Consider the following 20,780-nt stretch of genomic DNA (forward strand, 5'->3'; position numbering starts at 1 on the left):
CCTTAGGCGGAACGGCCATACCCGCTCCCTGAATCTTAATTCTGCTCTTCTCTTGACCAGCAGCTGTCGGGGACACGGCCAGACCCCTGGCTCCAGACAGTGTCAGGGTGACAATCTGGGCTGCTCGGATGTCCTGCGCTTCCTGCCTTTACCAGACAGACCCCCAGAAAGAAGGAGGCTTGGGTGGGGCGCTGGGGGCCCAGCTGTGCCTCCTGGTGGGTCGGGGCAGGGGATAACCCCGCCCTGGCCCTCTTTAATAATTAAATACCAGGGAGGGAAGAGAAGATGCTGGAGGGCCAGCTGCTTCTGCTCCTGCCATCCTCTGTGCCATCTCCCTCCGTTAGCTCAGAGTGAGGTGGTCCAGCGCGCGGACAGGAGGTGCGGGAATCCTCCCGGGGCTGTGGGATGGGGCCGGGAAAGGAAGGCTGCTCCCTAGCAAAACCGTAGTGATAGTGCAGGAGAAGGGTTGAGAGGCGGGGAGAAACCCGAACCTAGCGCTCACCCCCCACCCTCCCAGGCCCCGCGCCCGCTAAAGGCAGATGCATGTTCATCTATGGGCCCAGCATCTTCCCTGACCTCCAGGCCCTGGCGGTGGGGGAGGGCTGCCCGTCTGCCCGCCGGGCCTGGGTCTGAGCCGCGGCAGCTGGACCCAGGCAGGGGGGGGCCCTTCAAGCTCCTGGGAGGCAGCTCCCCACAAAGGGCTCAGGGCTGGAGGCCTGGGGTGGGGGCTCCTGAGGAAGGGATGAACTCCCAGGACTGCGATTCACCGGGCCGTGAGGAGCCAGGCCCCCAGACGGCCGCCTTGGCCACCTTCAGGCCTGGGAGGCATTTCTGCCTGTGTGGAGGCTGTGTTCTTCCTGGTAGAAACTTCGAGGTGGATGGGTCCTGACCCCGCTCCCTCACATGTGTCCTCAGCACCCCACCTGGCTTCTCAGAGTCCCCAGAAGTGTCAGATGGGTGGCCTCCAACTCTGCTCCTCTGAGGTTCTCTGACTGGTGTGGGGAGGGCAGGCAAGGATGGGGAGGGGGCAGCCCCCGTGCTGGGAGGGGAGTGGGTGGGACCCCGACCTCCATCACCTGAAGCTCCTGGAAACTCCGCCTCCGGACCACATGGGGTCCCCTCTCTGCAGAGCCGTGGCCTTGCTGGGAGGAGTGGCTGGGACTGTTAGAAAGGAGACCTCTGGTGCAGTGGCCGCAGGGGTGGCCAGGAGGGACGAGTCGGGCTGTCTGGGGGCCAGTCACCAAGGAAATGCCCTTGGGGGTCCATCCACCAGATGCCGGCGCTGCAGCCCCTGCTCTGGGGCCCCCAGGGTGAGACAGTGTGGGCCCAGGGTCTGCAGCAGAATGCCGGCCCTGGCGGTGCTGTGCCCTCGATGGACAGTTCCCGCCATCAGCCATGTCTCCTGGCCGGGGCTCGGAGAGCCGCCCTCCGCCCCTCTCCTGGCTCTGTGCAGGGGAGGGCCCTGCTCCTGACCTGGGCCCCCAGCCTCTGCCCTGCTCTCTTCTCGGCCCCAGGCAGTGAGCAGGTCCCAGGCTGGACAGCAGGAGCCCAAGGTGGGCCTTTCCAGGGGCTGACTGATGGGAGCGGGGGTGCAGTCAGGTAGCCTCCAGCCCAGCCCTGCTGGAGGCCGTCTCTCTCCAGGCAGGCTCCTTGGAGGCGGGCTCCAGCCAACTGTGGGAAGCAGGGAGGTGCCGGGCGCAGGGAGGCCAGCCCTGCCTCCTGAGAGGTCGGGGGAGAGGGGAGCAGTAAGAGATGATGCAGCTGCCCGCCCCGGGGGGCTCTGTGTGGACACACTGCGCACCTACGTGCAGGGACCATGTTAGCGGCACAGGCCTGGCATGCAGTGAGGTGGGGGGTGGGGGCGGGAACCCAGGTTCCCAGGGGAGCAGGGGCTGCGGTGGGTGAGCAAGGGTGGCACTGGCGTGAGCCGGCACAGAACAATGTGGCTGACCAAAGCTCCCTCTGCCCGAGGAGTGGACACTCTACCAGGAGAGGAAGCACCCCGAGGTGTAGACAGACAGCAGGAGAGAGGCGCAGGAGCTGGGTGCTGAGCAGGGTGACGGGGTGCGGCAGGAAAGGCTCCCTCGGAGTCTCCCATTGCCCCAGGGCGTCCTCACGGTGGGAACAGACCCCGGACAGGACACAGGGCAGAGGCTTCTTCAGTGCAAGATATAAAACGTTTATTGATACACATTTATGGTCTCTCATCAAACTTGCTCCGGCTACGCGGGGCCGCGGGGCTTGCAGGTGGGCTGGGGGGCCAGGGAGAGCCAGTGCCCACTTTCGGGTGGGGGTTGGAGCCTGGAGCCCTGAGGACCGGGTGGACAGCAGCTCGGACACACCGTGCACTCCGGAGGCTGCTGGAGCTGGCGGGCATGGAGTCCGAAAAGAGAGTGACCCACCCCAGCTGGCCGAAGGTCCCTTCCGTCTCCAGCCACTCGCCATGACCAAGACTGTCCCAGGAAAGTCAGCAGAGGATTCATCTGGGGGCCGGGGCGGGACATCATTGGCAGAAAGGTGGAGCCCCAGGGCGGGTCGCCAGTACCCTCTCCCAGAAAGCACCATTCCCTCGGGTCTGCTCGCTCATGTTGCCTTGAGAGGATGCAATGGGAAGAGCAAGTGCCCCAGTGGCGGGGACAAAGCTGCTGGCTGGATGGCGATGGTGCCAGCTGTGTCATTTCCAAGGAGGGCTGACCACAGGGGCAGGAGTCGGACGGGGCTGCGTGACCCCTGCTCTCTGCCTCACCAGCCTGCAGGCCACCACCTGGCCCACTGCCTGGGACAATTTCTGTATAATGGGTCACTGAAGGAGGAGTATGGCTGGGAGAGCCCAGCGGGGCCATGGGCTCTGTTTGCAGGTGGTTGCTCGGTCCCTTGGCCACCCCAGAGCCTCGCCCAGGGAGAAGGAGGCAGGAGTGTGGGAAGCAGACTTTTCTCCTTGCCCTTGGGCACCAAGGCGGCTGCCCAGCTCCTGTCCTGCGGGAAAGGGTCTCTGGAGGCCACAGGCTGCTCCTGGATTCTGCCTCCTCTCCAGGTGCTGGGCTCTCAGGAGGCGTTCCCGGAGGGACACTGCATCTCCATGGTGACCGTGTTGGGCGTGCCACCCCCGGCCTCCGCCAGCTCGGCGCCGTCTCGCAGGGCCCGCTGGAAGACCACCCTTAGAGGCTCCCACAGCCTCTGTGACTTGTCTCTCCCGGCCAGGAAGTAGACGACGGGCTTGGAGCCGCTGTTGATGCAGATGCACAGGTCGGTGACGTACTCGGGGAAGGGGGCCGGGATCTGGAAGACCCAGAAGAGGAACCAGTCGATCCCCAAGTAGATGGAGGACACGAGGAAAATGGAGACCATGGCCAGGATGACGTGGTTGAGCTTGGCGGAGCGCTGGCGCCGCCGGGCCCGGCATTCCACGTGCAGGATGAGCGCCAGGCAGGGCAGCACCATCAGCGGGCAGAACACCAGGAAAAGCAGGATGCCCAGGAAGGCGTCCATGTGCCTGCAGGCCGCCCCAGAGGCCTGGCGGCCCAGGAACACACAGAAGTAGTTGTGGATGCTGGTGACCAGGAGCGAGAGGATCCAGAGCAGGGTGCACACTACAGCCGACAGGCGCTTGGGCCGCCGGCGCCAGTACCAGGCGGGGAAGATGACCGACAGGCAGCGCTCCGAGCTGATGGCCGGCAGGAGGCTCACGCCGGCGAGAAACATGCAGAGCCCCAGGATCCTGGACACGGCGCGGATGTAGTCGGCAAACGCACCCAGGAAGCCGCCTGTGTTCAGGATGGAGAACACGGCCTTGCTAAAGAGATAGCCCACGTCGGCGCTGGCCAAGTGCAGGAAGTAGGTGGAGAAGGGGCTCCTCTTGATGGAGAAGCCGAAGAACCAGAGGACCAGCCCGTTGCCCACCAGGCCGCACAGACACAGGAGCAGGAAGATGTAGTTCATGACAGCCGGTGGGGGCAGCATGGTGATCTGCTCGATGGTCAGGAAGCCGCGGCTGTAGAGTTCTGGGGCCTCGCTCACACCGGGACACATCTGCGTAGGTGCACAGGGAAGACCCCGGTGAGGCCAGCTGGGCCCCACCCCCAAACCCGCACCTGCTTCCAGGTGTGTGCTGGGCCTGGTTACAGACCCGTGGAGCCCCTGGCTCTGGAGCAGGACAGCCCTGATTGCACACCGTGATGTCACTCTGTGTCCCAGAGAGTGGAGCTAGCGGCCTGCAGGAGTGAAAATAATCAGGCCCTAATTCGGGCGCCGGCCTGCCCACCTGCCAGAAGGGAAGTGGTCCAAAAATGTCTGTGTCATGCAAGATAAAGAAGAACTGAAGAACCTTTCCAGATGGAAAGAGACGCACGCCCAGGAGACGCAGGGCTGCCATCCTAGCTTTGATGGTGGACCTAACCATTGCTCTAGAGGCTATTATTGGCACAACCGGGGAAATGTGAATATCAACTAGGTGGGGATGGTGGCATTGCGTCAATGTCACATTCTACGAACAGGAAAACGCACTGTGGCCATGTGCAGGAATGTCCTCGTTCTTAGAGAATACAGTCTCTTTGGGACAAAGGGACTTGGTGTCTGCAATTTACTTTTAAATAGTTCTGGGAAAGAAAGTCTAGCTACCAAGAGATCCATAGAGAGAAAGCACATGTGGCAAAAGGATAATATGAATGAATCGGGGAAGCAAGTATGGGGCATGCTGTGCTATTCTCGCAGATTTTCTGTATACTTGTGATTTTTCACACTAAAACATGAAAATATTTATTAAAAACAATAAAATCACTTGTAAGTTACAAAAAAAAAAAACCCAAACCCAAACAAAACCCAAAAAGTGGACCCTGGCCCCAGCCGGAGCAGGACCCTGTCCCAGAGTGGGATCAAAGAGAGACCCTGGGAACCGGAGGCAGCCTCCTGCTGGGCCAGGGTGACCCGTGGGTTTCTGAATGGTGAGGGAACTGGATCTGGCCTGGGGGGTCCCTGGGGAGGGGAACACAGTTAAGTTAGTGGCTATTTTTCACGCCATAGGAAGCACTTCAGTATTTGAACGACTGGCCTGGCTGTTATGGTGCGTCCTGCTGAATGTCACTCTTGCCTGCCACGTCTGGTTTGGCACCTGTATGCATGAAGGTGGGCCAGGGACAAGACTGGCGGGGGCGTGGGGGGGGCGGGGCGCAAACCAGAGGCACCGGCCCTGAGCAAAGCAGGCACTGGGGGGCCAGTCGGGCCGAGCCGTTGAGCATCCTGACCCCCTTTCCCAGAGAAGCCAGAACTGCAGATGGTAATGTGAACTACCCTGATCTTTAAATGTTCACATTTAAAAAAACACTGCGTGGGCCAAACACAACACCACACAAGCTGGATTCGGTTCTCAGGCTGTCCCTTTTGACCTTGAGTTCCAAGCAGTCAAGGCCGCCCAGAGCACTCACGTCCCTTCCCACACCCTGGCAGACATCAATAATCCATCCCAGCACTCCATCCCTCAGAGCCTGAACCGGGTCCTGGCCCTCCCCCGCCAATGCGAGTATCAGTTCCCACGGCTCACGACTCTCCCAGAAGGTTCTTGAGACAGGACAATTCTGCCACCTTCCAGATGGCCCCAAGCTCGGGCAGAAAGCTGGGGCCTGAAAAGCTAGGCCTGACCCCCACGCTCTTCCCCTAATCAGGGGAGGGACCTACTGGCCTGGCTCGGGTCAAGGGGACTCTGCAAGCAGAGACCGAAGGATGTTGGCACAACTTTGGGGAGACTCTGTGACGTCAGAGCAAGCACTTTAAGCGGGTGAGACACACAGCCATCAACTTCCAACTACATTTATTGGCTTGGCATCTCTGTCTGTCTGTTGACCCCCAGCCTTTCCTGTTGGTGGCTTGACCACTCCAGGCCACAGAGTAGGCTCCTGTCAGCTGGGGAGCCAGACCCAGACACTCCTAAGACGGGAGGGAACTGGGCCACAGGGCCTGGATCCGACAGATCAAATCGTTCGCTGCCTCTGCAGCCTGGAAAAAAGTCTGCAATCGCCTCCTCAGAGTCAGAGCGGGAGGGCTGGGTGAGTCACTGGGCGTGTAGCCGCCATCACCAGCCACATACCGCCTTGTAAAATGCCTGCTCTGGAGCCTGCACCCCCGCCCTGGGTGCTGTCTTTTCTCTGGGGATTCCTGGAGACCCCCACCCCCCAGCCAGTCCCATCTCTGCCTCCTGTGGCTGCCACTCTGCAGTGGTCACCATGGGGAGCAGGAAAGGCCCACAGGCACCATGGGGAAGTGCCGTGGACGGGATTTCAGGGCCCTGAGCAGGAGTGCCTGCTCTGCCCCCACGTTTGGGCTCACCCCAGTGCAGTTAATATGCTGGTGTCAGCCTCAGTTTCCCCAAATGTGGAAGAGGTCGCACTAGGTAAACTCGATGGGTCCTTCCAACTTGAGAGTGTTTTGCGTAGGATTCAGAAGGGAATTCCAGTTTCCAAAGGCCTCAGAGAAGTAGGTGGCCAGTGGGGGCAGGTAGGGAGGGTGGGTCAGCCTGCTGGGCCGTCAGAGTCAGCCACAGCGGCTGGTGCCTGGAGACCGGAGGTGACCTGTGACTGGTGGACTCTGGCCTTGGGCAACACTAGCGGGATGGCCCAGGGCGGGCAACACTCTGGGGAGCAAGTGACATTGGGGCCACCTTGCAGCCTCCCTCTGGGGGACCTCCTGGCAGGGCCTGGCCGTGGGAAGTAGCTGACCGCTCCATCTGGGAGGGAAGAGACGGAGCGAGGCCTCCCAAGGCTGGTAACAGACACCCCCAAGGTCTGCACCGGAGACTTGAGGGTGGCCAGTCCCCCGTGCTTGCTTCAGTGACGAGGACATTGGGGACCTGAGGGACCTGGGAAGCGGTGCCTGGCCACACAGCCCAGAGGGGCTCTGCTGCCCGCCCGTCAGTCCCGAGTGATAGCACGGAGCCTGGGTGACAGAGAGGGTGTCTGCGTGTGTGAGACGCTGGGCTGGGTCTGCCCCCACCCACCACACCCACGGGGCACCCAGCGCCGGGAGCTGCCCAGCAGCACCTGCCTTGTTCCTGTTGCTGGGATGGGGCTCCCAGGAGCAGTTTCCCGCCATCTCCAGGGCTGGTGAGTCCAGACTCCTCACGGCTCTGTGTGCAGCTCACCGGACCTGGCAAAGGCGGAAAGGTCGCATCAGGGCAGCAGTGTTCTCCGTCCCCTCCCAGACCCCTGTCCCCAGGTCCCTGGGGGTGTCACCTTAGAGGAAAGGCTGACAAGCAATCACCTGGCTCCCTCACAGGCGGGTGGTGTGGGAGGCACAGGGACTGTCCTGCAGAGTCCAGGGCAGAGAGCACTGCCCCCTTGGGCCGGGGCTCCTCATGCGCACCCCTGCTGATGCTGGATGCCGACTGCAGCTCACTGGGGAAGAAGCCCCTCCCCTTCCCTGATTCGCTGGGTCTGGGAGATTTCTGGAGCCACAGGGCTTCCAGAGAGAGGCATTTAATGAGCCACACACATTTCCTGGGCTCTTCCTTTGTGCTCGGCCCCAGGGTGAGACAGGGGTTCTGGGCGGTCAGTCCCACAAGGCAGGAAGCCTTCCTGGAAGAGGAGGGCTTTGGCTGGGCCTTGTGTTTGTAACATGCTAAGGTGTCTGGTCTTTCCCCTACAGGTGACTGGAAGGCAGGACAGTCGTCACCAGCATCACTGTCCTCACCAGCTGGGATCTGGGCCCTGTGCCAGCGGCCTACACCCAGCATCCCGGTTTGGGCCTCAGTACCAGCTGTGAGTCAGGTTTCATCAAGCCCCTAGGATGGGGGCACCAGGCTCAGGGAGGTGAGGCCCCCCCCCCACCCCCCCAGCGGCACGGCCATAACCACGGCACACGCTGCAATTTGGGAGGTTGGTGTATCTTCAGGACTAGAGAGCTGGGGAAGAAGGAACTGCTGGAGGGGGTGAGCCAGGAGGCCGCTGGGGTTCCCCGGGCTCCAGGCTGGAGCTCGGGCAACTCAGCCAGGACTGCAGGTCGGGAGGCCAGGGAGGGGGACAGGCCAGAAGGGGTTGCCCCTGCAGGAGACGGGTCCACCCTGGTGGGGCAGAGCTTCCTGGTCTGCCTGCCCCTGGTCCCCTTGAACTGACTCCTGTCCCCCAACCTGGGCTCTGCCCGCCGCAGGCAAGCACCCATGCCTCTCACTGTGAAGGTGGGGAAACTGAGGCTGTGAGTGGAGAAGAGGTCTTGCGGGGCACAGCCAGGCTCCTGGCCCCTCCTGCGCCTGGAGGAGAGCTCAGCACCGCCGGGCTCACCTCCCTCGGAATTCCTTCCTGCCCCGCCCGCCCTCGCCACGCGCGCCCCCTCGATCCCCTCCAGCAGGGCGGGCCCAGGCAGGCGCGCCCGTCATTGGCTGGAATGGGTGGCCGTCCGCGCGGTGGCCCGCCCCCCTGCTTTAACCCTTCGGCCGCGGGCGGGGGAGGGCGCGCAGAAGACTCGGGGCCGACCGGCGGCGTGGCTCCCTGCGCGTCCCCGGCCCATGCCTGCGCCCCTCGGCCCTGCACCTTCCCGGCGATGGCGAGCACGCGTGCGCGCCCCGCAGGCGGGTGACGGCGTGGGGGCCTCGCACCAGTGCCCCAGGGCAGCTTCCTGCGCGGCGGGAGCTCTTGTGCCGGAGAATAAGCGAGAGAGTTCATGATTCGGGTGCTGCGTGCTTGCAGAGAGCCGGGGAGGCTGCGGTCTGCACGTGTAGCCTTCCCCCGCACCCGGCCCCGCTCAATCTTGACTCTGGTTGGGTCTGTGTCGCCCTTGCCACCGACAGGCCTCATGCTTCTCCACCTCTTGGGGCTGGCCCAAGCTTTCTCTGTGGCTGCAGCCCCAGAACTACCCACCTCACCCCATCCTTCCTGGCCCTGGGTCCACCCCACCCACACTGTTCCTGCTCTTCCCAGAGGCCCGTCCAGAGGCACACGACCGCTGGGGCTGGGCCCCAGGCTTGGCCTCCTGGGATGTCCTGCCTCTGGAGGACCTGCCCTTTCACCTCTGCCAGGCTAGATGCCCACCACCCAGGTGCCCCCCAAGGGCAGCCGGCTGGGGCCTGCCCATGATGCTGGTCTGGGGCTGGGGCTGGGCCCGTGGCTGGGCGCGACCTCACCTCTGCTGATTGATTCGATGTGCGGGTGTCCCTGTGTGTCTCTGAGCCCTTGGCCTGGCCTTGTCGACAGGCAATCTGAAAAGCTGCTGCATTCGTGCAGAGAGATCTGGAAGCCAAGTGGACCCCACATGGGCCGTGGAAAGACATGTGTGTGACACGTGTATGGGGTGTGTGAGTGTGTGCACTCCTCAGGTCAGGATCTGGCCTATGACAGAGCCAGCACTCCTGTAAAGCAGACAAAAATGCCGCCAGCTCAGCTCACTCCTGACCCTCCCTTCAAAACACAAGCCTCCCAAATGCCCCCCCCACCCCCCCCACCTTGCCCCTGGCCGCCTGTCTGCCTCCTGCTGCCTGGACCTCAGGACGTTGCTCTTCTCCTGTCACCCCCACTCCACCTCGACCCAGCCCCAAACGAATTTGGGGACCTCAAGGCCATTAGGCAAGGCTGTCCTCTGTGAGGCCCACGTGGGAAATGGGAACCGTCAGACTCCGATTCTCAAGCCGCTTTCCCAGCCCCTTGCCTTGCTCTGGCCTGGCCGCCACCGGGGCCTGGCCTGAGAGTGCTGGCCTTGAGGTAGCCTGCAGCTGTCACTCCCCCAGGGCGCCGAGCCTGTGTTTCTCTCTCTAGGCTCCCTGAGAACCCTGCACACAGCTTGGGTCTAAGAGGTTTATCTGGGGCGGGGGCGGGGGGGGCGGGGCGGGGAGCGAGACCTTCCAGAACTCTCAGGAACAATGACAGCACCTGGGAGAAGGTGGGACGCAGCAGCCCAACCTCCTGTGGCTGCCGAGGCTGGTCCCTCCGTGTCCCCCTACCCCGGGGCCGGCCCCACGGCTGCCCGAGCTCAGCGCCGATGGCGGGAGAGGAGAGCAGTGGGAACCATCTCCCCATGCTTGGGATGCTGCCCGCTGGGTGTTCCCTTCCCGCCTTTCCAGAAAGCACGCTTGGACGGCTGGAGAGGGTGGGGGAGGGACAGAGGGGCAGCCCCCACCCCCAGGAGGACAGAGCAGGAGCTGGAAGGGGAGGACTGCTTGGGGGTCAGGCACTGCCAGAATCCCAGGGCCTGCCACCCAGGAGGGGGACTTGCAAAGTCCCCCCGTGTTCCTGGGACTCCCGGAGCCTCGGGAGGGCTGCAGGAGGTCCTCTGGCGAGTGACAGCCTTGCTCTGGGGTCCCAGGACTCCCTGCTTGGGGCGGGGGGGGCGTTTGATTTCTGGGGGCAGCTGCCAACCCCAGAGGCACCGGCCACATTCTCCTTCCCTACCTGGCCCTCGCCCTGCAACCCCGCGTCCCCGCGCGCCCTCCCCTGGGCTCGGGGCCCGCCGAGCTACCTGCAGCTGTCCGGATCCTCAGAGGCCTCCCCTCCGTAGAGGGCTCCTCCTGTGGCCGCCCACCTCCGGCCTCGACCCAAGGGGCAGCGCGCCAGCGGAGAGCTCTGCCCCGAGCCTCGGACAACGCGAGCTCCGAGTGGAGGAGAGCCCTCGCCTGCCGCCTGCCGCGGGAGGAGATGCCTTTGGAAGCAGAACCCGCCCCAAACCCAATTCCAGGCCCGGCAGGAGGGGGAGGGGAGGGAGGAGGAGGAGGGGCTGAGCCGGGATGAGGCTTCGGGAAGGAATGCCCCGCTCAGGAGCCCCCCCAGAGCCCCGCTGGGAGCTCATCTCTCCGCCTGGTGACGTCACGTTGGCCCGAGCACTGCGGCCCGAGTCCAGCTGTTAATCTCCCTTGCATCCTGCAGCTCCAGCAGCCTGCCCAAGGAGGGAGCGCCTGCCGGCCACTCGCCTGGTGCTTTCCAGCGGCTCCCACTGGCCAGTTCGGGGTGGGCACGCCCGGGGCTGGTGGGGAGCGGGTCCCACCTGGTGGTTGAGACAAACTCAGGCCTGATACAGAGAAGCCAGGGGTGAGGGCTCCACGGAAGGGGGTGCAGGTGCTTTTGAGAGGGACAATTGGCACAGGGACGATGACTCCCCCTGGGGGGCACCCCGCTCTCCCCTCCCACCCTGGAATGTGCCCAGGGCTCCCTGCGGGCTTATGGAACCAGGAATTCCCTTTCCCCAGCCCTAATAGCAATCAGATGGTGCAAGTGGAAAATCACAGTCCTCGCCTGGGCCTCGCGGGGGGGATTTGGTGGGCTGTGGGACCGGGTGTGTGCGCCACTCAAGGGGAGGATGAGTCAGCCCCCCTGCCCCCCTGCCCCGTGAGCCCCTGCAGGGTTCTGGGGCACCGAGCCAAAACCTGGGGGTGTGCAGGAGCTCCGGGAGTGGCCATGAGGATGGGGTGTGTGTGTTTGTGTGTGTGTGTGTGTAGTGGCTTCCCAGGGAGCTACAGGGAAGGGCCCTGCCCTGGCCCAACTTTCTCATGGCCCAGGGAGCCCAAGGGAATTCCCATTGGTGCTTTCCCTGTGGGAGCAAATGGCGCCCAGATTGTGGGTGCCTCTGCGGGCATCTTGGAGAGAACCCATAGAACTCGCCACACCTGCCAGGGAGCTCGGGCCTCCTGCCGTGGAGGAACCCACTGTCCTGCCCAAGTGTGAACCTCAGAGCGCAGAGGCCAGCCGTGCACGGTCCAGTTGGTCTCCTGGGCCTTTGTTTTGGGGGAGGGGGGAGGGGGAGGGCCCTTGGATGCTGAAGCTCAGGGGCCGCGCCCTGAGGCTGAGAGAGAGGCTGGGCAGACAGCGGGGCGGCACGGTGACCTCCCCTCCTCCCCGGGGGCTGGGCCAGCCGGGGCGCAGCTGGGCTGCTTGTTTACGCGAGGAGGCCCGGGGAGGTGGGAGGAAGGCCGAGGCCGGGCGAGCTCCAAGTGTAATTGCATTTGGACACTTAAAAGGAATTGTGCGAAGTGGGCCACGGCTCTGGAGTCTGCTGCCTTATTTGGTCTGGAAATTTGTTTCTTTCGAAACTAATGAGAGGTGCTCGTGCATGGAAAGGGCATCCCATGCCCGGGGTTTGCAGCGTCCCATGGCCACCCAGCGCCCCTGCCCGGGGATCAGGGAGTTGGGGCTGTGGGGGGCAGGCCTGGAGGCCCTGCTCCCGCAGGGACAGTGGAGGGGCCCCTGATGGCTGGCTGGTGCGTGGCCTCCCGAGGCTGCTTCCAATCTTGGGTGACCCTGGGCCTCGGTTTCCTCACCTGTCAGCTGGGAAGAAATAATGATTCACGGAGGAGCTGTGAGGAAGGGAGTGGATCCCGGGGAGAAAAATCCTTCGTGTGCCTCAAAACGCTGCCCCGGGCTCAGAGTGGGCCTGGGGCCAGCCGTTCATTCATTCGCTACCTCTGTTCATTCATTCGCTCCCTCTCTCCCTCCGCAAGGCTTAGGGCTCAGGCCTGAGGTGACCCGCCCAGTGCTGGCGGGCGTGGAGACAAGGTCCCTGATCCCTCACAGCCTGCCCTCGCCTTCCCACCAGCCGCCACCCTGCCATCAGGTGTCCCCCTCCACACCTCTGGACTCTCTGGTCCTGCATCCAACCCCACACCCCCTCCTGAAGATGCTGGCCGGGACCCTCCTCTGCTGGAGGTTCCTGGGGGCAGGAGGCCACTTCTGGGCAGGGCTGTCTCCTGCTCGGGCCCTTCGGTGGTCCACAGTTGCCCCTCTGCTCCCTGGATGATGGGGGGGCATGGACTGGCCTTCCTGCAGCCCCTCTGAGCCGGCAGGACAGCAGAGCCTCTGACGCGGCCCTCTCACACTGCAGGGGTCCACTGAGCCCCTGCTGGCCACAGGGCCCTGGCTCCAGCCGGACGAACAGGACACACAAGGTCTCTGCCCTCAGGGAGCGATGTCGAGCCTGAGGGCAGACAAGAATCAGAAGACCCAAAACGTGTGTAAAATTGCACCTGACCACAAGCCGTGCAGGGCCAGGTGGGCCAGGTAGATCAGGACGCCTTCTCTGAGGAGGCGGCAATGGAAACCACGGGGAAAGTCGGGCAGGAGTGACTCAGGAGAGAAGGGGAAAGAAGGCATTCCCAGCAGAGGAAACAGCCTGTGCAAAGGCCCTGAGGCAGAAAGGTGGGCCGCACTGTGAATAAGGGGCTGGAGGAGGCTGAGGGGATGCAGAAGGGGCAGAGGATGAGGCCCCCAAGCCGGACAGCTCTGAATGGTCCCTCCAGGCCCAGGATCTCGCTGTCCTTGTCCTGTTCTCACCTCTCTGACCATTTGTCCATCTGCTCGGGGGAGAGGTGTGATGATGATAACGACAGTGACTATGGCTACCACTCAGTGTGTCTTGTGATGCAGGGCCTGCACAGACGGAGTCAGTTAATCCTCACAACGTCCCCATTTTACAGTCATCCAACACAGTTGCTGAGCGCCCACTGTGTGCCAGGCACTGTTCTGGGCCCTGGGAATCCACTGGTGAACGAAGCAGATAAAGGTCCCTGCCGGCAGGATGCCCAGATCCTGGAAATGAGGAAACTGAGGTCCAAGGAGTACCTCTGTGTATCTGCTGGACCCCCCCGACCCCAACCTCAGGAGCTGAGCTGGGGACTGGGACTCCTTTGTGCCTACATCCCGGTACTGGGCGTGGAGGTGTCGAGATGCGAGGAGAGCTCCGGAACCCAGGATCTTGCCCCGGTTCTACCTCTGACAAACAGAGGGAAATTGAGCCTCAGTTCCCCCAGCTGTACCACGGAGCGGGGGTGGAGGCGGTGGCATTGGATGTCACCTCTGCTCCATGCCCCGTCGTCACCTTCCACACCAGCTCTGGTGGAGCGGTTCTCTTCTCAGCAGGTCTACTGAGATATAGCTCACCTGCCGAACAATTCACCCCTTCGTAAAGTGTACCGTGAAACGGTTTCCATACATTCACGGACTGGTGCAACCATTACCACAATCTAACTGTAGAGCGTTTTTGCCACACCACGAAGAAACCCCGTACTCGTTAGCAGTCACTCCCCATTCCCTCCACCCCCAGCCCCTGGGGACCACTACTCTATTTTCTGTCTCTGTGGATTTGCCTATTCTGGAGCTTTCGTAGAAATGGAATCACATACTTTGTAGTCTGGTGACTGGCTTTTTCGCTCAGCATCACGTCTTCAGGATTCATCCGTGGTGTGGCATATGTCACTGCTTCATTCCTTTTTGTGGTGCTAAGCTGGCTCTTTAGGGCCGTGTGGTCCCAGGTCCCTCTCGCTTCTGCTCGGTTAAGATCCTCCAAGTGACAAGGCAAATGTGTGCATGGTCTGGGTCTCCTGGGCTAACTCCTGAGGCCCTTGGGTTTCAACTCTAAGGTGTAGCTGGCTTACCTGATGGGGAAGGGTGAGTGGGAGCCTCTTCTCTTTCCTTCCCTTCTTCTAGCCAGGCTGGGCCACCCATGATGGAAGGTGCATCTTGGGAATCTCCCAGAAGCCTACATTCTCCTTTGTGCTGCGTGTGGGAAACTATTCATTTGTTCATTTATCCATGCATGCATGCATCCGTCCACCAATCATCTACCACTATCCATTATCCATCCATCCATCCATCTCCCACTTTCCATCCTTCATCATCCATCCATCATCCATCCATCTCTGGATCCATGCACGCATCCATTAATCCATCATTCATCATCCATCCATCCCTGCATGCATCCACACATCTGTCCATCCATCCATCCATCCATCATCCATCCATCCCTGCATCCATCCATGCATCCATCATCCATGCATCCATCCACACATCAATCCATCCATCATCCATCCGTCCCTGCATCCATCCACACATCCGTCCATCCATCATCCATCATACCTGCATCCATCCACGCGTCCGTCCATTCTTATCTTCATTCACCACGTATTTACTGAGCACCCACCATGTTGACGCTGGGGAAAGAAGTGTGGAGTAGCAGACATGGGGGAGAGGAGAGCAGGTGATAAGCAGAAACACACGAACACAAGAATTCAACAGGGATCAGTGCCGTGAGGAGACCACCCAGGTGGTGATGGAAAATGATGCACGGGGAGAGGAGGGTTGTGATGTAAGCTGAACAACGGCCCCGAAAGATGTTGACGTCCCAATCCCTGGATCCTGAGAATGTGGGACTTTAGTTGGCCAAAGGGACTTTGCAGATGTGATGAGGTTAAGCGTCTTGAGATGGGAGATGACCTGGATTATTGACGTAGACACCGTGGAATCACAAGGGTCCTGATGAGGTGGAGGCAGGAGGGTCAGAGTGAGACTTGATGGTGGAAGATGCTCCGGAGATCAAGGAGGAGATGTAATGACTGAAGAAGGACGCTGGAGTGATGTAAGGAGGGGCCCTGAGCCAAGGATGCAGGCGCCACCAAAAGCTGAAAAAGATGAGGAGTGGATTCTCCTCTAGGGGCCCCAGCAGGAACCAGCCCTGCCGACACCTTCGTTTTAGGCTTCTGATCTCTGGAACTAGAAGAGAATAATGGTGCGTGTTCTAAGCCACTAAGTTTGTGGTCATTTGTTACAGCGGCAATGGGGAGCTCATACAGGATGGTGGATAGGCCTGTTCCGTGAGGGCAGGCTGGGAGCTCTTTCTGCTTGAGCTGAGACCTGAAGGGGGAAGGAAAAGGAGTTAGCTCCTCACTGAGCTCACAGGGAAGCATTCCAGGACAAAGAACAGCAGGTGCAAAGGCCCTGAGGCGGGGAAGGATTTGTGTGTCAGAAGAACAGAAAGGGTGGCCGAGGCAGGAGTGGGAGGGTGTGTGTGCTGAGGCTGGGGAGGTGGGTGGGTCCTTGAGCCCCTTGCAAGTCCAGGTACAGAGCTGCCTCCTGGAGCCTGAGGTCAGGATGATCCAGGCACAGGGCCTTGGCTGTTTTCCAATCTCTCCAGTTTGAGACTCTGCCCAATTTCCAATTCCTCACTTCCCTGAGGCCCACACGCTTCCCGACTGTGTCCACTTCTCTCCCTCCCCGTGGCCACCACCCTGGTGCGGGCCTCCGGCACCTCCTGCCTGGACTCCTCGCTGGACCCCCTGCCTCCCCACTGTCCCGTCGTGTGTTCTGCTAACACATCAGACTTCTTAGCGTGGGTTACGCGGCCTGGGGGGACCCCTCCAGCACTGTCACTCCACTGCCCTGTCTACTGCACACCCCATGGCCTACCATGATACCAGCTTTCAAGTTCACCTCTGCTCCTCTGCACCCCTGCTCCCTTCCCTCCACACCCGCCCCCCACCGAGGAAATGCTAGACGTCACAGCATTTGATCTGTGACCATTTCAGCGCAGGGATGGAAAATAAGGAAGCTTTGAAAAGTCCACAACACCATTATCACTTCTAAAAACAGTGAACAATATGTCCTTAAAATTAATAAATATGCAGTCTGTATTCAAAGTTACTTATTTGCTTGTTTTCATTTATTTCTTTTTACAATTCTCTGGGTGTGAATCAGGATCCAAACAGGGTCCATTGGTTGATATGCTGCTTTTTTCTATTTGAGTCCATAGGTTTCCCTGCAGCATCCCCCTCCTGCCTCCTTGCCCTCTCTGTCTCTCTCTCAGAGTTGGATCAGGAAACAGAGACGTCATCCTAGAAGGGAGAAAAGTGGTTGAATACCAGAATGTGGGTGGCGCTGGGGAGTGGAAGTCTGAGAAGCTCCAGCCAGAGGATTGGAGAACCGGTCACTAACCAGCCTGGAGCCTGGTGTGCGTGCGGAAACTGGAGAAGCCAGAGAAGTCACCGCATCTGGCCGCCAGGAGCCTGGAGTAGCAGCTCACGGAGACGTCGGCAGAGCCGGGGCCTCCCGAGAAGGCCGGCTCTCACTTCACTCCACCTTCCAAATCTTGCCACCAGTTCTTCACGTTGGCCAGCTCTAACCCAGCCTCACTCCGGGAAAGGATTCAGAGAAACATCCTCTCCAGCCTTAGGCAACACGCTGGGCCGGCAGGCGGTCCACACAGTCCACCCCTTTGTCCCTCTGCCGTGCATACACCCGCCCTTCGTCTATACTTAACTTTTTGTGAGAGTGCAAGCAGTTTATTTGGGTGATGATCCCAGGGAGCACAAGATGGAAGTGAGGAAATGAGACAGGAGGAGGGGGAATTATGAGAATTCCCTGCCACCTTGCTTTGAGGGTCCAGTCTTCAGCTCAGCATCAGTGAGTTCTTGTGACCATCGACCCTGCAAAACCAGGCCGGTGCCCCAGAGAGGGTGGCTTGAGAGGGAAGGGAAGAGACAAGCCACGGCCAGCAGGCATGGTGGCTGTCAGCCCCTCGGGGGGAGTGGTGTGAACCTACTCCTGATTTGGGGGAACAGGAGGGAGGGAGGCCAGAGATGATGTCACACTAAATACCAAGATGACATCTGGATTTCTGCATGCCATCGGTGCACGTGTGCCAGTAAATTGAGAACATGTCTTGATACATGCGTCACAGTTTTCCCCGGGACAAGTGCAAAATCACAGAGAGTGCAATTGTTCTCAGTCTGAGGTCTCAGGCTGGCGTTTTCTGTTTGGGGGAATCCATGTTTCCAGAACTTTCTAGCAGAAGTAGCTATTTCCCAGATAAAACTCAAGCTTGTTTAGCTCCTGGTACATCTGTCTGATCTAGAATTTCCCCCTGAAGTCTGGTTCCAGCTGCCAGCTGAAGAGATCACTCATTGGTGTGTGTGTGTAAGTCATTTTTTCTCTTTTAAAAAAATTTGGAATTCCAGGATCTTTAAAAAAAAAAATGGTGGTGAAATACACCTAACATAAAATTTGCCATTTAAACATTTTAAGTGCATGGTTCAGTACATTAAGCACATTCACATTGTTGTGCAACCATCACCACCATCCATTTCCAGAACTTTCCATCTTCTCAAACTGAAACTCTGTCCCCACTAAACACTGAGTCCCCATTCCCCTCCCCCAGCCCCTGGCCCCTACCGTTCTACTTTCTGTCTATGAATTTGTTGGCTCCAGGGACCCCATATAAGTGGAGTCCTACAGTATTTGTCCTTTGGTGGCTGGCTTATTTCACTCAGCGTGTCCTCCAGGGTCATCCATGTTGTAGCACGTGTCAGAACTTCCTTCCTTTTTAGGGCTGAGTAATATTCCATTGTGTGGATGGACCACATTTTCTTCATCCGTCCGTCTGTTGACGGACACATGGCTGGCTTCCACAGTTCAGCTACTGCGAATAATGCTGCTGTGAATATAGGAGTACAAATCCCTCTTTGAGCCTCTGTTTTCAGTTCTTTCGGGGGTACACCCAGAAGTAGGATCGCTGGGTCATATGGTAATTCTGTGTTTAATTTGTTCAGGAACTCTCATACTGTTTTCCATAGCAGTTGCGCCGTTTTACATTCCCACCAACAGCACACAATGGTTCCAACTTCTCCACGTCCTCACCAACCCTTATTATTTTCCATTTTTTTCACAGTAAACATCTAGTGGGTGTGAGGTGGTATCTCATTGTGGTTACCTACACTTAACTTTTGAATATAGAAAACAACAATATCCTTCTACCTAACATAACCCACGTTGGGGTTCCATGATCCCCACTGAACTCAGGAACCCATTTCAGGGGCAGCATGGCCCTCTGTCACTCCCGGCCCAGACAGAACAGCCAGAGCCTTTCCACGTGCTGTGACCTTCCCCCAGTGTATTTCTGCACGCTTTGCTGCAGGCCCTCGCGGGCGCAGAGTAGGACCATGGGCAAGTAGGCTGTGTGTAAGCAATCCACTCCAACATTCCTGTGCCCTCAAGTCTTTGAATATCTTTCTCTACAGCAGCGGTTCTCAACCAGGTGGAATTTTGTCCCCAGGGGACATTTAGCAACGTCTGGGGACATTTTTGGTTGTTAGAACTAGAGGAGGTGTGTTACAAGCATCTAGCGGTCCCCCGGAATAGCCCCCTCAACAAACAATTATCTGGCCCAAAATATCAATAATGCCAAACTTTGGGGGCTGGCCCCGTGGCCGAGTGGTTAAGTTCGCGCGCTCCGCTGCAGGCGGCCCAGTGTTTCGTTGGTTCGAATCCTGGGCGCGGACATGGCACTGCTCATCAAACCACGCTGAGGCAGCGTCCCACATGCCACAACTAGAAGGACCCACAATGAAGAATATACAACTATGTACCTGCGGGCTTTGGGGAGAAAAAGGAAAAAAATAAAATCTTAAAAAAAAAAAAATAATGCCAAACTTGAAAGACTGCAATCTTCCAAGGAAGTCCTGGGGCCTCAGCTTCGTTCAGAACGGGCCACCACTCAGTCCAGATTTCAGTCAACGAGGTGAGCGAAGGATTAGAGCCGCTCCCAGCTGTCGAGTTAACACGCTGGATCCAGCCTGGGCGAGTGCCCGCATAGCAAACAATAAAGCCTGACCCAAGCAGTCCATTTCTTCCAGCAACATTACGTTCCTCCCATCCCGGGCTAACACCTGTAGGGGCCGTTCCCATACAGATTCCTGAGGTTTCCGCCAAGAGAAACCGGAAACGCCTGTCAATTCTTTTGCCCTGTCTATACCACATCTTCCTGAGTCAGATTTTGTCCCCGTGCTCCCGGGGCGTGCTGTGATTGGACTCTAGGTGCAGATCTAGAGGCAAGAGCCACTTGGGGAAGGGTCCACCTTAGGGCCAATCATTAGAGTTTCCTCAAGCCGACGCCCCAAGCGAGGGACAAGGCGCTGCTTCTCCCAGCCAGAGGGGTTCTGTGGAGTTCGGAGGGTCAGCATCCTAGCCGCGTGGGAATCCTTCCAAATGGAATCGGTGCCCATGTCGAGGGTTCCCCCTTTTTCCCAATCGAGGCCCAAGTTCAACTGAGGAGAAGCTGTGTGGCCACGAGTTCCAACGGTTGTGTTGCAACTTCGCCACCCACAGGGTCAGAGTTTGGGTTTGGGTTTTGCTGAAATCTCAGCTTTGTGGCTTCAAGAGATCTGGGCTCTTTTAGGGCGGAAATGGGAGTTCCTAATAGCTCGGTCATGAGCTGGGTACTTAAAGGCTTGAGCTCCCGTTTTTTTCCTCTAAATCCTCCCGTGTAGTTGGAAGAGGCCAGCCAACGTCACAGCAATTGCACTCTGGTGTGCCCTATTTCCCTCTCAGAGCCTATTGCCACAGCTACATGTCACCACGCCCCGCCCTCTGTAGGCGCCTGACCCCGTGTGACTCACGGTGCTTACGTAGGTAACTGTTTCGGCTATGTGAATATGCACTAAAACCAACAGAGAGACAGCGAGTGTGGTGGTCTTACGGACCGGACGTGTGTGCCCCTCCAAAATTCCTATTTTGAAGCCCTAATTCCCCCCATCCCGCCCCCGCCCATGTGATGGTGTTCAGAGACGGGCCTTTAGGAGGTGGTTAGGGTTAGACAAGGTCATGAGGTCATGAGGTCATGAGGGTAGGGGCCACATGATGGAATCACTGCCCCTTTAGGAAGAGACCAGAGCTGCTGTTTCGGCTGCGTGTGGACATGAATACCAGCGTCCCGTTCACCGCTGGCAATGAGGTAATAAACGCCTTTAAACCTAATCAAGCCAGAGGACAGTTTTCACATTCACATCTTTAAGGGTCTGTTTTTCCAGACCCCACTTCTGCTGTAGGAAACTGCGTCCACCTGAGTTGGATCAGGAACGCAGAACCTCTACGTGTACTCCAGAAATAAAGGGCTGAAAATGGAAATCAGGGCTTGCATGGATGCAGGAGGAGCTGGGCGGCTGGGGGGCGGTGGTGAAGGTCTGGGAGGCTGCGGCTGAGGATGCGGGACATGGTCCCTGGTCTCTTCGGCCTGGGGCACTGGAGCAGGTGGGAAGCAGAGGTCAGGAGAGGTCA

At 59.3% G+C, this 20,780-nt stretch overlaps 1 protein-coding gene across 8 annotated transcripts; it reads right to left on the minus strand.

Moving 5' to 3' along the window:
* Nucleotides 1–2,155: 2,155 nt before the first annotated feature.
* Nucleotides 2,156–10,891, minus strand: MRGPRF (MAS related GPR family member F). 8 transcript variants are annotated; one of them, XM_070564355.1, is made up of 5 exons: nucleotides 10,432–10,581; nucleotides 9,104–9,328; nucleotides 7,249–7,562; nucleotides 7,033–7,134; nucleotides 2,156–4,029 (listed from the first exon to the last, which is right to left on the minus strand). In XM_070564355.1, exons 4-5 carry the CDS (start codon nucleotides 7,078–7,080, stop codon nucleotides 3,046–3,048), a joined length of 1,032 nt encoding a protein of 343 aa, XP_070420456.1. In that variant the 5' UTR covers nucleotides 7,081–7,134; nucleotides 7,249–7,562; nucleotides 9,104–9,328; nucleotides 10,432–10,581; the 3' UTR covers nucleotides 2,156–3,045. The 8 variants fall into 8 exon arrangements, with proteins under 8 accessions (XP_070420456.1, XP_070420455.1, XP_070420457.1 ...); XM_070564354.1 differs by lacking the exon at nucleotides 7,249–7,562 and having other exon boundaries at nucleotides 10,432–10,891; XM_070564356.1 differs by lacking the exon at nucleotides 7,249–7,562 and having other exon boundaries at nucleotides 9,104–9,209; nucleotides 10,432–10,764.
* Nucleotides 10,892–20,780: the final 9,889 nt, after the last annotated feature.

Source organism: Equus przewalskii, chromosome 11, assembly GCF_037783145.1.
Source record: "Equus przewalskii isolate Varuska chromosome 11, EquPr2, whole genome shotgun sequence".
NCBI lineage: Eukaryota > Metazoa > Chordata > Mammalia > Perissodactyla > Equidae > Equus > Equus przewalskii.